The sequence below is a fragment of the Onthophagus taurus genome, chromosome 7, assembly GCF_036711975.1.
Source record: "Onthophagus taurus isolate NC chromosome 7, IU_Otau_3.0, whole genome shotgun sequence".
Taxonomy (NCBI): domain Eukaryota; kingdom Metazoa; phylum Arthropoda; class Insecta; order Coleoptera; family Scarabaeidae; genus Onthophagus; species Onthophagus taurus.
The window spans coordinates 14,960,821-14,977,038 of record NC_091972.1 but is presented as its reverse complement, the minus strand read 5'-3'; the positions used below and the strand labels follow the sequence as shown (position 1 = coordinate 14,977,038).

General features: G+C 34.5%; 1 protein-coding gene and 1 long non-coding RNA gene across 11 annotated transcripts in view; both read right to left on the bottom strand.

Moving 5' to 3' along the window:
- The window catches only part of LOC111429584 (bromodomain adjacent to zinc finger domain 2B toutatis), an 89,072-nt gene that overhangs the window by 16,491 nt on the left and 56,363 nt on the right, over positions 1-16,218 (bottom strand). For 7 of the 10 annotated variants that reach the window (XM_023065528.2, XM_023065535.2, XM_023065534.2 and 4 more), the window contains exons 3-7: positions 10,284-10,401; positions 5,788-6,072; positions 762-1,374; positions 671-691; positions 157-367 (exon numbers count right to left, since the gene is read on the bottom strand). In XM_023065528.2, coding sequence (XP_022921296.2) covers positions 157-367; positions 671-691; positions 762-1,374; positions 5,788-6,072; positions 10,284-10,386 — 1,233 coding nt within the window. In that variant the 5' untranslated portion in view covers positions 10,387-10,401. The remainder of the gene's footprint in view (positions 1-156; positions 368-670; positions 692-761; positions 1,375-5,787; positions 6,073-10,283; positions 10,402-16,218) is intronic. The other 3 variants (XM_023065538.2, XM_023065533.2, XM_023065539.2) reach the window with 3 other exon arrangements.
- On the bottom strand, positions 6,551-7,821 carry LOC111429587 (uncharacterized). Its single transcript, XR_002708202.2, has 2 exons — positions 6,861-7,821; positions 6,551-6,694 (listed from the first exon to the last, which is right to left on the bottom strand). It is a non-coding gene; the product is annotated as an uncharacterized lncRNA (long non-coding RNA).

The following is a 16,218-nucleotide window of genomic DNA, read 5'->3' as shown; positions in this document are numbered from 1 at the left end:
ATGTGGGGAGATATCTGAGAGAAATTTTTAATGTTAAGATAAGATAAGCTCGTGTTTCTTTTTAATATGAACACTTTGATATGATTGTTGATGGCAAGATAAAAACTAACGTAATAAAGATTAAGCAAAATCGCAATTTCAGGAAATGCAACGTACCATCTTTGGTCTCTTATTTGTTCTTTCTATTAGCATTCCTGTGCTTGATAGGCTTGGATGGAGACTCACCGACGGTGGATCCAAAGAGATAGTCTTCTTTCTGCCTCTGTTTGTTGTTCCTGGTATTTTTGGGCCCACTATGGACGATGTGTATTTTATTATTTCAGTGTCAGGAGGTAGACGCACTCCTCCAAGGATAGAGTTTGGATCACTGGAAAAAAAGATCACGATTATTTCATATTTCATGATTATTACAAAAAATCCTTAAACATCTTAATTATAGTTCTTAAAGAACTGTAATTACACTCGTTAAACTTGATGTCTTGTTTTTATTACTAACAAAGTAATAAAGGTTTAAGAGCGCAAATACGTTAAAGATAACAACAACGGCAAGGATAATAAAAATAATCAGAAATTAGGTGTATAGAACTTAAAATGAAGTGGTTTAGAAGATTTATGTTGAAAATTTAAACATAAATAAATAAGTGTAAAAATCCAGTGTTAATTAACTTACCCGTTTCCCTCAAGAGCCGCGCTGCTTGCAAAAATTTACATACATATAATATAAGGTAAAACGAAAAGAGGCTTAAAAAAAAAAATTTTACCTAAGAATACTTGCTGGTATACTTGGAAGAGCACTACTACTAGTACTCGGAGGTGGAGTAGGAGCATTCGCCATAACTTTATCATTACTGGCCATACTAAGTGGATTTGTAAAAATGCTAGAAGACGGTGATGGCGAGTTCTTCGGTTTTTCCAAAGGACTTTTCCCATACCCATCTATCTTAGTTTTCTTTTCCCCGTTTGAAGCAGAGCTCGTCGTGGATGTTGCGCTCACGGTACTTGCAACAAGGCTAGCTGGCAACTTCATGGAGGAAGAGTATTTCTGGGAGGAGGTCGTTGAGGACAAAGAACCCTTGCTGTTCGGCATGGGGGAACTGGACTTTCGGTTCACATCCGGTTTATTCGAAACCGAATTCGACAACTTCTCCTTCGAGGAAACTGAGGATCCTCCCTGCTGGAGTTTTGGCAGTGACGACGATGAAGAACTTTTCGAGTTCTTCGACGATTTGTGATGGGAACCCAGGGAAGGCAGACCGAGAGCTGCGTATGGATCTGATAGATTACCTAAACCGGGAAAGCTTAGACCAGAAGCTTGAAGACGAGCGAGGTAGTCTTGAGCGGCCAAATGGGATGCCATTGACCACCAAGCAGCACCTAAAACAAAAATAGATTCATAAAGAAACTTCATAAAGATAAAACAATTTAAAATTTTTTTTAAAGATATAAAGTTCTAGTTGTTTGTCCCGTGACCTGGATTCATTCATAAAAATGCGCGGCGCCTCGAAGTGAGGTTAGGTATGTGTGTCCGGATGATCCGGATCCGGAAAGGAAAACATTACCATCGTGACGGTTGACAACAGGTGCCGCACCGTTCCCGGGGATCACTAGTAAATTATCTCGCGCACTATGTATCGGGGGCCTCGGTAATTAGGCGCAAATTACACAATTCCGAAACGATTTCAGGACCGCGCTTCAGCTGAGAGAGAGTCTTTGTGCGGTGGTTGTTGCTAAAACTGGGGGGAGAGAAGTAGATCAATAAATGAATTACATTTAGCGTGCACGTTTACGTGTGCGGGCGGGATGGTGGGACACGGGCGTCGCGCGTCGGGACGCTCAGAATACGGGATCTCGCTCTATCGTTTTTCAACGTCCATCGCGGCGTCCACCCACCTGAGCTGAACGAACATGATCCTATGACAACGACGACCACGACGACGCCGTGCGACGGACGATACCACTTTTATGTTTTGGAGGGAAACGAAGTTCTTTCAAAATAACATCTTACACAATAACTTTATTTTAAAATGTCTATGTAATTTATGACTTTCAGCGATGAAGTTTACATCTTACAGATATTAACTAATTTTGCAAGTACGTAATTAGCTAAATTCACTAACAATGAAAGATATGTCAGCTTTATGCCCCCCCCGTTGGTGATCCATTGTCTCCATATAACTTTAATAAAACACCTCACACCCAAGTTATGGTAATATAGACATTTATGTGAATAACCAACACTAAAATTTATACTTGATTAGAGCTTTAATAGAGCTTTGCCTTCTCATCCTATATTTTGTATCTTATCGTTGTATACTTTTTTCATCATGCATCCTAATAATAGTGAAAATGTGTAACAAACTTTAACGATGGCATCCCTTCGGACTTAATTTTTTCACGTAAAATACGCCTAAAGCTATGTAGGTTATTTACAAACTGGGCACACTTAATCCGATCTGCGGTTTGTACTCACAAGATACGCGAGTTGCGATACTTATTTCTCCGTGGTGTTGAAAATAAAAAGTTATACCGGAGCTAGCGAGGAGAAACATGGAAATGTGAGCATTCCAAACATTTCGCAGCCAGATACAGTCTTGTTGGGATTTACAACATAAATTTTTAATAAGCTCAATATAAACAGAGTTCGAAATAATGCTTATAAAATTTAGGATGCGCTCAATACATGTGTTATACATTTTTATGGCCTCATCGTGATTATATGAATGACTTTTTTGGAACAATACGCGTAAATGTACTTCTCTTACAATAGCTTGATCAAGTTAATTCATCAGGAAGTTATATCTCAGAATGTATAATATTTTGAAGCAAATAATTGAGTTATGTCAAATTAGGTTTATGAGTGCCGGATAGGAAATTTGAGTAAAACGAGAACTCCGATTGACAATGGTAGATAGAAAGATTATAAAACAGTAAGGGATGTGGTGCAATACTCAAAGAAATGAACTGATTCTTCCATTTTTAATACAATAATCCTTGACAAAAATAAGACGCTTACGATAGGTTTTGAGTTGAAATGAGCTTGCTTCTTGATGTCCGTAAAAAAAGAAGTGAGAAAGAGAGACAAGAAATGACGAAAACACGTCTAGAAGATTGTTTTAAAATCTTAAATTATATTGCAATATCACGGATATAAAGAAAGAGGTCATTGAAAAATGTTGAGGTATTTACTATTTACGCAAAAGAAGCCTTCCAGACATATTTAAAAAGTTACGGTATTTTTAGTTCATAAAATGGTCATAAATACCATAAACCTGCGATTTCGTCCACAGGGATGATGTCATTAAGAGCGCATGTGGCCTGAAATAAAATTTGTCCTATGGAGAGGGTTCCATATATGGAACAACCTCTCGTGTACTTACATATCAAGTTCAAAAATGGAAATTTTGACTTCAAAGACGCTCCTCGTTTTGGTCGCCCAGTTGAGTTCAATGAAGAGTGATTAAACTAACTTTTCCACGAAAATTCGACCAGAGGACTGGCAAAGAAAATTCCACACTCTCTCGGGGAGAAATTGCCAACCACAGATAATATCAGGAATGCACCTCTGGAACTGTCCTAGCCTTTGGTAAATCCTTAGGCTGGTTGATGTGACTAGAATGTGTAATGGAAGGATGCAAGGGGCCGAATGGGGCCTAAGTGTGATGTACGTTTTGCACGCACTCCCAAATCCATACATATAGAGAAACATCTTCACTCGATGAGAAAAATACTAAAAAAATCATAAAGCCATAATCTCCGTTAGCTTGCTTACTTATCACCGCTTAACTCATGGACACAAGCAACGAATTTTTTATCGAATTGTTATCAGTGATGAAATGGGTTGCTCCGATAAACAATCGAACCACGCGCGAAACAAGATCTTTATCCGTGCAAAATGGTGATGTAAACAATAAGGGAGAATACATCTTTTATGGTTCTACAGTCCAAGTCGAGATTGTTCGAGGCTACACTCTTCAACCCGAAGGCCCAGAATAGCATTTTCTTAGCTTTCCCACAGATCTCTTTTCTTGTAGTCGTATAATCACTATTCTTTTTGGAAGTCTTCCTTCCTCCATTTTCACCTCATGCCCGGCTCACCTCATCCTTTGTCATCTTTGAAAAGCTGATATATCATGCTGTTGTACCTCATCCTCCACACGGTTTGATCACTCCCAAGATTCTACACTGTTCTCTCGAAGAAATCAACCTTGATCTCTCCGACAGGACACATGTTTCGCTACCATATCGTCACCTGAGAATTATTTTCAACCAAGTCCTTTACGTCCATAAAGCAATAATTTGGATTTAAACGTTAGCAGATCATTTTTCTTTCATGGTTGTGACCACAGAATAACCAGAAATGACACTAACACCTCGTTTTGTGACCTCGATTTAAAATCTGCCATCTTATCGCGAGTTACCAAAAGCACAGAATAACCAGAAGTGATCCTGGCGGTATTCCGGTATTCCAGTGTCACTTCTGGTTATTCTGTGGTTGTGACTAAATTCATGTTAAGATTAGTGGTATTAAGTCCTATACCACGTGGTTGTATGCTCTGTTATCATTGATACAATATAATTGCACATACATAGTAAGATTGTGTTTTGGACATCAGGTGACAATATGTCTAACGATTGGGATAATGTGAAATTTGGTCCATTCGCTTGTATTATTCTTTTATTTATTTTTATATCTTCTGTTCCATCCTTGCATAACGACCCACAAACATGAGAACGGTTTAGCCTTTCCAATGCCATCCTCCATGACAACGTTTTGTGTTTGCGTGGACTTGAGTGTCCTTATTTGTGTTAATACTAATGTATTTGTATTGTATTGTGTTTATCTCCAATCCTATCCCCGATCCGTGTCCTTTATAACATGCATCTTCTGCTCTTTCTTTCATACGTTGCATTGTTTTGTTGATCAGAAAATTGTCTTTGCCGATGTCCATTTATTAGTTTATTCTTTACATACTTACTTCAATATTTCCCTTTATAGTTGTTGTGTAGGATGTATGTCTATGTTATGTGCCTAGACTTTGTAAACAACGTTTTATAGACGCACGACATAACTCGAAAATTGGTAGTTGGATTTCTAATAATACTGATTGATAACGAGATACGAAGTTGTCCGATTTTAAATTAGGGTTTTATTATTAGATTTTGATTATTCCGCTTCCACGCATTCGAAAAGTCTCCTTTCGTAATCTAATTATTGTAAAATAATCAGTATGGGTGGTATACCATCAGCACTTGGACCCTTCCTTGGAACCTCAATAACATCTAATTCCCCAACTTATATGTATAATGAATTAACCATTTCCTCCCTAGCAACACGGCGAACAGGAAAATAATTGGCAAAAATTAACAGATATAATCGCCGTGTAATTTTATTGTGCACAAACTACCATTTATGCAGAAGCAATTTTTTTCAAATTTATAAGCGTCTATCAATTATTTTTTTTGAAACTGCAGACTTTTTGTTTAGAGCATTATTAAGTGGTGAAGTAGGTACTTTTAGTTTGTTATTATACTAGCATTCTAGTATTGTTAAGTATTAAAAAAAAATCGTTTGTCTTAAAAACGAAACGCGTCGAAGTTTCCTTTTTGAACAACACCGATTTCAGTTACTGTTTTCATGAGATTCTGAAAGGTGAGACTGGTGAATATTTATTATATCTCCCGTTTGGAATCAGATTTACACATACGTCCTTGTTGGTACTAGTAACCTGTCAACGTCACGGACTTAAAATTTGCATAAATAAAAATTTTATTGAAATTTATACTTACTTGCTGCTGGTATACCGAGACTGGCTGCTTGACTTGCCGCCACCGAGAGCGTGTTCGTGTAGGCATTGTTGTAAGCGGCGGCAGCGGCGGCCGCCGTCGCCGGGCTCGATGATGTAGGCGGCGGAAAAGCGGGCACTCCACGACCTGGCGTCGGTGGTAACATCCCGAAGGGCATCGCAGGATGTGGAAGGCCGTATGGGGCACTGCCGCCGGCTGCAGCAGCGGTACTTGCTGCGAACAAACTAGCTGCGTTTGCTGAATTTGCGTCACCTCGTGGCCAATAAGCTGAAAAGAAACAAGAATTAATAATTGAGCTGGGTAAATAATTTTCAAAAAAACAAATTCTTTTTGATTGCAATTAACTATTCCACTTGATTATAGGTTAGATGTTAATTATGGTCTGAGACTTGAGTGTGAAACCGCCCACACCCTACCTAACTCAATAACAAACCTCAGATTATAAACAAATTAAAATGGATTGAAGATTTTTGAAAAAATTATTCAAAATATTCAAATAACTCACAGCAACGACGTTAGTAATGCAAGAAAATTATACTTAATCGAAGAAATATTTATTTGAAACATTCATGAATAATATTCTATTTTGCAATACATTTTAAAATATTAATACAGCTTTTATCAGTTTTTTTTAAATCCCTATTTTCTACAAAATTTACATGATTACAATCATTTTCAATATTCAGCCGTGAATCAGCGTCACAAAGTTAAGAAAGGGTTAGAAATACATTAAAATAAAAAAACATTTTAGTGTAAAATTCATATATTAAAAAGAAATAAATAATGAAATCTAAAATACTTCTCCTTCGATGGTACTTTTTCGGTGGAGAAAATACTTCATTGTCCTTAAATTCCTTTAAAATCTTGTATACAGTTCGTTCACTGACTTCTGTAAAAGCATTAAAAGTATTATAATAATTTATCCCAATATGAATAATTTGTAGCCGTATATGATGAAATAAACTTGGCGCCTCAGGCGATTTACTCGGAAGCGCTTAGATTTTCGGCTTCCAAGTAAAACCCTTGGTGCATAAAGTAATTAAAATATACATTACCTGCTACGTTCATAGTGAATTGCACACTATTCACAGTTGAGGCAAAAGGATGTTCTTTTTTATGAGCTTTAAAAATCCTCATAATTCTTTCCTTATCCAATACACTTAATTTGGAACGTTTCTTTATAGGAGTAGCCATAATAAATACATTGCAGCTGTCTTTATAAAGACAAATAATAATCTCAAAATATGAACTGCGTTCGACAAAGGAACAAAAGTTATGAATGTCTTTCCCAATGCGTTCGCGCCTTTTATTTACATTTCTAACCCGAACGAAGGTCGCACCCATTCGGGCATGTTTACCGATTTAGACCAATCCCATGCAAGAGTTTCATGCTACGAGATGTTTACCTACCTGCCACAATGATTTATTACTGCACACATTCGTGACTTCAAATACAAATAGTGCGGTTGGCCGTAAGAGATTTGGAATGCTTCTAGTCAAAACAGGTGATAAAATGCTTTTAGAACTAATGTTGCTTAAATTCCATAAATGTTAAACGGTATGGTTGCTTGATAGAGAAGTGCAACCTTTTGGTCAACATATAATCCAAAAGATAATATAAGAGGCCAACGTTTTGAGGAACATCAAATGTTAAGAATTTGAAACCTATGTTAGTTGTTGCAAATGGTGAATTATTCGTTGTTGTTTCTGTTATTAACCCACTAATAGTGTATTGTGGATGCAGATTAGCAAATCTTAAAAGCGATAGCCAAAAAATGAGAGGTACTTTCAAACACATAATGCTAAATGTTTATGCTGCAAATACGAAAATCCAAAATGGATAAAAATAAAGTGAAGGACTTTTGGTTACCAATGTTCTATGGGAAAAACCAAGTCAATTTGTTAAGAATTTCAAGGCGCAAATAACTTTAACATTACGTAAAATGTTTATTATAGTTTTAGATGCTTAAATTCGATTATGAAGCGCATTCATAGTTTCAAATCATTCATCTTTTATAGTACAACATAATTAGATTAAATAGTTTTTTTCTTATTATGATTTATTAAAACTTTTCAGACAATTTTTTAATCGCTAGGAGTTAAACTGAAAACCAAAACACCGTTACTTTACTTAAAATGTTAACCAAAGCTAATCTGATGTATATTTTTTAATTAAATCTATGTGAAACAAAAAAAACACTTCGAAGAACTTTCTTTCAAGTCTATTTTTAAAGTTAAAGTTTTGCTGAAACACTTTCTTTTCTTACTGTTCACTGACAATTTTTCAATCGCCAGGAGTTAAACTGAAAACCAAAAAACCGTTACTTTTGTTAACACGTAAACCGAAGCTAAACTGATGTAGATTTTTTAATTAAACCCATATGAAACAAAAAAAAGTACTTCGAGGAACTTTCTTTCAAGTCTATTTTGAAAGTTAAAGTTTTGGTGAAACAAATCAGGACCAACTTAATAGAAGCCGAAGTAGCCAAGCATATAAAGTAATTAAAATCTTGTATTACTAAAACCAGTAAGATTCCAATATCAGAAAAGCTCATTTTAATTGATCAATGCACAAAATTAGCATAAAATTCGAATATTTCATGTCAAAAACATAAATGTATGAAACTTTACGTAGATTTGCTGACAAAATTCTAAATGCAACTGATGATCGTTCTACTTCAGTTATTGTATTATCTGCAGTTTATAAGTATGAATGTTAAAATCAAAATGGAGAATTCTTTTTTAATCTTCTTTTTATCACAAGTTTGAAAAGAACCAGATCATAAGGTCTTATGCTAAGAAAACGTCAGAACAATGTATGGGGGATCTTTCTAGCTATCATTGTTTTTGTAAAACATAAACCCAGTGATATATGATTACTAAATGTCAAGATTGTTTACAGCTACAGGCATCTATTACACATAATTATGTTTCTGATTACAATGGTGGTAAAGGGAAATTATGTAATTCTTAACATCATATCTTATGTAATACTGTTAATCATGTGTATTGTTGAGAGAAGAAAATGTTTCACATCCATGTAGGAATTAAGACTTGAAACCTCTTCAAAACCAAGTTATTATCAATCATGCAATTCGGAACCATAAAACCATAATCAGGAGTTTGTTTATTAGATAAAAGTAGAACCTTATTTAAAACATCACATAACCGCTTAAATGAAAATGGGCTTAATTGCTCAATATGATTTTAAAAACGAAATTATCGTCATCTTGCACCAGATTTAACAGAGCATGGGAGTAAGTTAACCTCACTTGACAGTTAGCAGACAGCAATTGGTGAACGGTTTGAACTTTATACGAAAACATCTTAAAGTCTTTCACCAAAATTGGACGCAACGAACGTCTACTGATTGCTAAGTTTGTGGACTCTCTCGGACGTCCTCGGTCACAGCAGCAATATTCTCGTCCAAACGAGCATTACGGGACCGGCCACATCTTGCGAGATCTGTAGTGGGCCCAGTTTAGATGAGACGCTTAAAAACGCTTAACTGCCCGCGCACATGGCATAAGAAAACTACTACAAAATTCACGCTACGTTAAAGCAACAAACCGGAAATTGGTGAAATAAGCAGTAACAATAATTCAGGTGTGTATAAATTCTTGTCAACAAATTCTCTATTTGTGGACAACATAAATGTCAAAGTACAATGCTATTTGACATCATTTCTAAAAATTATGACACATTCATAATACGACATTAATTTTGTCACGCCTAGTATAGTTTATAAAAGTAAAACTTGTCTTCTATTTTTTAATATTTATACAAACAAGACGGCAAAAGAAATTAAAATGGAGGCTACTAAAGCCAGTCAACTTCTTTAGGGCTTTTCCTGCCTTCTAATTTGATTAAGCCATAAAAGAGGTTAAAGGACTAAAATCGAATTTTCATTAGCTTATTTTGCCTTTTTTTCTATAGAAGTTTAAGCTTGGAAAAGTGTATGCCAAAGTTTTTCCAAAGGAACAAAATCTTCTTAATTAGTGTTTTCACATTCTCCCATTAACGTTCACTGCTACCACTTATACTTAGAGTTAACGCAATCTATTAGCTTAAAAAAAGTAACCACAGCTACAATTATCTTATAGTAAGTGCTTTCTTAAAAACAATTTTCGAGATAATTAACTAGTACATTGGATTCATCTTCAATTAATTAAAAGGTTTTTGATTCTTAAAGAAAAAAGGTCATCTACTTTGCAACTTGAAATAGAAGTGGTGATTAAACCATAAACTTCTTCGTCAGAAGTTTCCTGATTATTAAAGTTTGTAGATTGCGGCCTATAATTTTATTCTCACCTCCTATTTTGAGATATAGGTTAAAATATCTAATATTGGACGTTTGACTGCACTCCTAGTATATAGAGTAATGACCACTACAAGTTTAGATTTAGAAAATCATATAAATTGTTTACCTTTATTGTTAACTTTATGGTTTTTACGAATTATGAAACATCTTAACTTACCGAAGAGACTAGCTGCGTCAAGCAAGGCCGTTGGATCTGTAGGATTGGAGAGCTTGCTGGAGCCTGTACCACCTTCGCTGCTCTTTCCATTTTCTTTGTCCATTGCAACTCCACCGCTCTACAAAAAAATATATATCAAACACTAAATTAATTAAATCGCACTTAACGTAATTTCCAAAATGATTTAACGTTAAAAATTATCTTCTTAAAGTAGCATTAAATCATGATGATAAGCTTTTAAAACGAAGTATGTAGTTAACGTTTATTAAACGAGAAATTAGTTTTACTGGCCGCGCAATAGATGGCGCTCATAGCCGGAAAAGCGTTTTAAAAGCTCTCACTGCACATTCTTTTTTTATTTCAAATTTATTAATCTTATCAAAAAACTTTAAGATATCCTTTAGTTAAAAGAAATCCAAATGAAGTAAATCTTAATTTAGTAGAATGTTCGTTCATCACGTTAACTTGGCTTGTTAAATAGATGCCCGTTTGTCCTAATCATTAGAGAGAAATGCTTTGTGTAAACGCTACACTTAGTAAAAAACGAACACTTAGCGTAAGAACGTTAAAAGCGACGAACGCAACAGTTCGTTGACTCATCTATATCTTTCTCTGTCTCATCGTCTATTTCCCCAAACAAGAATTCACCGCGAACGTAGAGAAGACTTCCCGTAGAGACTTTCACTTTGCATCTCTTACGGCACGTTAGGGAATGAAGAACAAAGGCGCATAATTTTGCTTCGGTGCGTATGTGCAAGAGGCGGAATAGAAAATAAGAAATGCTAACTTGGTGTAAACAATCCAATACCAATGATGTATATAATCAGTCTCATATTGTTGCTATTTTTAATAAACCTATAAACTTAGTCATTAACAATTTTCGACAGCTTTTTATGCCATTATTCGCGCCACATTGGACAGTTTTTACATTTATTACGACTCGGCCCGTACAAACACAAATCCGAAACGACACGATTTGTATCTGCACCAATATACAACAGGACAATAAAATCGAATTAATTGTATGTCTCTCAAAGTAAAATAAATTCACAAATTTATTTAACATTTCAAAGACCGATCAATAAATAACTGTTACAATTCCAAATTCCAAACAACAGTTTAAAGCAGATAATTAAAAAAAAATGGATGGGATTCGTTGTAACAATGGTTATCGGTTAATACAGTAAATATAAACAATAACATGAATTTGGTAAATTTATATAAAAAAGATTTTTTTATTTTTATGTATTTAATAATAAAGGTTGCACAATACTTTTTCTTTCTCACATCATTATTTTTGATTAAATTAGGAGTAAATTGTATTTTTGTTAAAAACGTCTATATTAAAAGATATTTTATTATCTCAATATAAAAACTTTATGGAAGAATGTTGATAAGGAAGTTACGAATTTCTACAAGGCGTATTCAACCACGCAGCATATATTTTACAATTTATGTGACACATGACCATACCTTTTAAACGATAGACAAGTCTGTGGAAAGCATTCTGTACTTTCTGCGTACGACATTCCGAAGCCGTGTCTAAAAAAGTCGCATCGCAGAAATGAAGGAGAGCCCAGCACACATTGCAAACTTTACGAGAATGATGCAACGTTATTATAATTTTTTAGAATCTGTCAGTCGGATCTTGTACTAAATCCAAGAAAACCTAAGATTCAACTTATCAAGGTGTTGTTATTAATTCAAATTCAGGTTAATGACTTTGAAAACCGAAGTCCCCCAATTTTTAATGAGTCATAACTTCCATTGAACTTTGCAAGTCTGCTGTATTGTTACAACGATGCCAAGAGAAAGTGAAATCAATCTTCTGTGTTTCCACAAAATACTGCAGGTTTTTGGATGTTGTCGTATATTTGCTCTTATGAAAAGAGCATGGAAAGTCTTAGAAATATAGAGAAAACTATTTTTCCTACTCAGCTAAATTAACTTGCAGGAAGCCCATTCAAAATTCACTACACCATTGATGGTTTTATAGGCTCTGGTATTTAGCCATGAAGAAGTCTGTGTTAAAAGGTATGGTTGTTTCAGAAAAACCAGCTAGACAAATCGAAGAGAATTGCAATTGCGCCTTATAATGCCGATTAAATGGGAATGTAGGTGAAATTGTTCCTTTGCATGTGCAGAAATAGGAAAGAAATGTTTAATACATTACCATCTAAGCAATCTTCAGATGAAAAGGCAGCTTTAAAATATTCTAAGATAAAGAGATGTAAAGTCCAAGGAAGTTGCGGTGAAGTGCTTGCAACAAATGAAGAATTAAAATGGTTAACGGAGGAACACCGTATTTTGTTTCAGTATTTGTAACTACATTTCAGATTGTATTTGTATTGCACTCAAATTTGCAAATTTGTACGAAACTTGCTGTATTGGAACATAAGGACTAATCTTCGTAAGAATAATGTACTATAAAGTACATTATCCAAAGAGGAAAATGGAAGGAGGAAATCTACGGAATTTGGAGATTCAGAATCAGAAGCAGTTCTGTAGTACAACAAAAACATATCTGGTGTCAATCATCAAGATACAGAGAGGAGTTATATATATTGCAAAAAAGTTATTAATTTATCACTCTACTAGGTTTATAACATCATTCAAAGTGGCAGCGAATGTGTTGAAAGAAGAAGAGGAGGCCAGGCAGAGTGGCTAAAAAACATGCAGGCTTGGACAAAAATTGAAGAAAAAGAATACTGAACTTAGTCAATTTGGACTACGACCCACGTGTTTGGGTAAAGAAAAGAAAGCGATGATGCTTACGTATGGAGAGGTTTATTAATTAATTTTTCTCCAATCTAATTGTGTAAGAAAAACTTACACAATTACCACTTTTGAAACTGTCAGTCTAATATTAGTATAAATAGAAAAATTTGTTAACGGAATTACCAAACAGTCTTCCAGCACGAAGGATGAACACCTTTTCCTAAACAATACAGGATAGCAACACAAGCACATTCCTATAGAGGTACCTTGAGATTTCATTTTAAGTAAATAGCTTACACATCTTCATACCTAGTTATAAATAGCTCTAAAATTCATAATGATTGTTATAGAAACCGGGTATTAATTCTGTCGACACCATATGCTTGAAGAAAATGCTCACTTATCTCTCTACATTGCATAAGTGCGTATGCAAAGTATTTGTTTACTTGAAAATGATGAGAGAAAAGATCTTGGTTGATAAATAACATCTACAAGTTTATCGTCTAACTAGGTCAAAAAGCTATTAATCTGTTGGCTTAATTAAATTCAAATCAAAATTTAGTTAGTAATCAACATTTTATGTTGATTTTTGTTTACATTTACAAAATGGTTAGCAAAACTCCCTAAAGGACCAAAAATCTAAAAATTGGTCAATTGTTGATGCTTACAGAACCTAACAACAGGGTAAAATTATACTGCTTTTCATACAAATAGTTTCATTGAATTCCCATTCACCAATTTGTTCTTCATCATCACTAAATTTTATTAATGGTAGGAATTTGAGTTTGAATCTGTTGATCGAGTATCCACTCAATCCTCAAAGTATGATTCATTATTTTGAAAGAATCATAAAATCAATCAATAAAGCTTCCTATAATTCTAACCTAATCAATTTAATAGCTCACACTTACACTATTTATGACCATCTTACGACCAGGCAGCATTCTTTATCGCAATCGAAGTGGTTCGATTTCAATTCATTTTTAAATATGCAAAATAAAACCTCCTAAATTATCTGTACATCACTATAAATACACATCCAACAAAAAAAAAGATTAATATCATCTTTAACCTTACGCAATTACCTTCTAGACTTCTAGAGATTATTAACCGAATAAATTATTAAGAAGTTGCAAAGAACGGCCCTGAGAATAATAATACATTATTCATGAATTTGTATACATTATAGTACTATTTTTGAAATTACGCATAGTCCCCATTCCGCTTGTAATCGAACCGCTACATCACACTCTAAAAATATAAACAGAAACTAAAATAGATGGCAATCCCTGAAAGTACGTAAAGTATTTTCGTACACTTTATAACTTAATTTAAATAAAAAACAATGATACAAATTCAGTCAGTTTATTATAATATTAGAAGAAATTTGCGTTATTAAAATTGAGGCATTTGCGATGATGAACTTTATCCTACTCGAAAGTTTCCGAAATTCTTGAAGTCTTAAAAAGTCGCGTGGGGTCAAATACATCGCGTGAGGAGTATGTATCAAGTACGCGTATTATCGTGGTTTGGAGTTATTTTAAATATAGACAAAGCACCTCCCACCTACACCAAGTTAGGCATGCGCAAGATACATATTGCCTACAAGCAAGATCCACTTGTGTTCACTTGACTAATTAAGTGTTAAACAGAGAACAGCGACAACACATAAATACTGGGAATACGCATCAAAATTTTACAAACAACATTTTATTGTGTTATGCTTGTGTTGATTTGTGCTGCAAATACGATTTGTGTTGAAATATTCGCGTTTTTTGAAAAATTATTCTTCTCAAACACAAAATTGCAATTGATTTTAATTTGCAAAAAGTTAAAAGAGTTGTAACTGAAAATGAGGATAAGGTTATGTTGTGAACTTATGATATTGGATCGAGATATTCAGGAATAATTAATGTGGTTAGGTTGAGACATTCCTATTTTGAAATAATTTAGTTCGAAATAATAACATTATGTAAAACAATCACATTTTGATGTTCTGAATGTTGATTGATTAGATTGCTTATGAGGTTAGATTGAGATATTCTTGGATTGAAAATGAGGTTAGCTTGAAAATTTCTTACATTTTTTCGAAATTTTATATAGGTACCTCAGTTGTGAATAATATTAGGGAAGATTCTCCTATGACTTCTTAATCCGATAGTTTAAGAAGAGACATCTCTAAAACTCATAATATGCAACCTGATCTCCTCATGATCTGTATTCATGTCTTTAAAGGGGGAGATACAATTACGTGCAAAAATAAGTGCGTTTTCAAGATTTTTATTAAGATGCAATTAATTTCAAACATTTTGTTCATTTACTACTGTTTACTCATGTTTTATATTATAAAAATGTATAGTCACAATTTCCAAAATTTTTCAGAATGGCCTGCAAATAGCAATCGTCTTAGGGAAGGTTACGGCGCGACTTGTTTCACTTTGGACATTCTAGAATTTCGTTTAATAACCTTCCGTTTCTTCATAAAATGAACTTTCCATCGCCAGCTGTTCTTTCCGTGCTTTCCAAGCTTCTGTGGACAGCGATTTACAAGGTCGGTGTTGCCAAATGATTCGGTGTTCATCCATTTTATCGGCTTATATTTTGGCTTGCTTGCCCATAACAAAATTTGCAACCAACTAGCAAATTATCTTGAGATAGATCTTCATAAACTGCCAGTACATGTTTTTGTACATCTGGAATGATGTGATAGAGGATGCTTCAATAAATGATCCAAACCAGTAGATTTAGCCTTTTGCCAAGGACTGTAGAATCTAACAGGACTGCTACATCCATTGTATTTTTGTAGTCCACTAGGGATTGGTTTTCCGCACTCTACGTCACACTATTTGCCACGCCTGGTAACTGTCTGCGTTTTTAGAGGTTATATGATAGACATTAATACGTCTAAAAACATAAAACTTCAAAAATAATATGAATACGTCTAGGATATAACCTATAAAAATACACAGCAAACGCATAGACCATAACAACAGCTGGGCGTGGAAAATGGTGTGACGTAGTTTGCGGGCAGGTTGTCAGAACAATGGATGTAGCAGTCCTGTTAGATTCTACTGTCCTTGGCCTTTTGCCACTCGTACCAACTCTCAGTTCCAGCGGATAGTACTGATGATTTAGATGTTCATGTCGCTTTTTTCATATTTTCTGTACGGACTATTTCTGCAAATAGCCAAGGCATAATATGTAGTCAGTTTTCTTA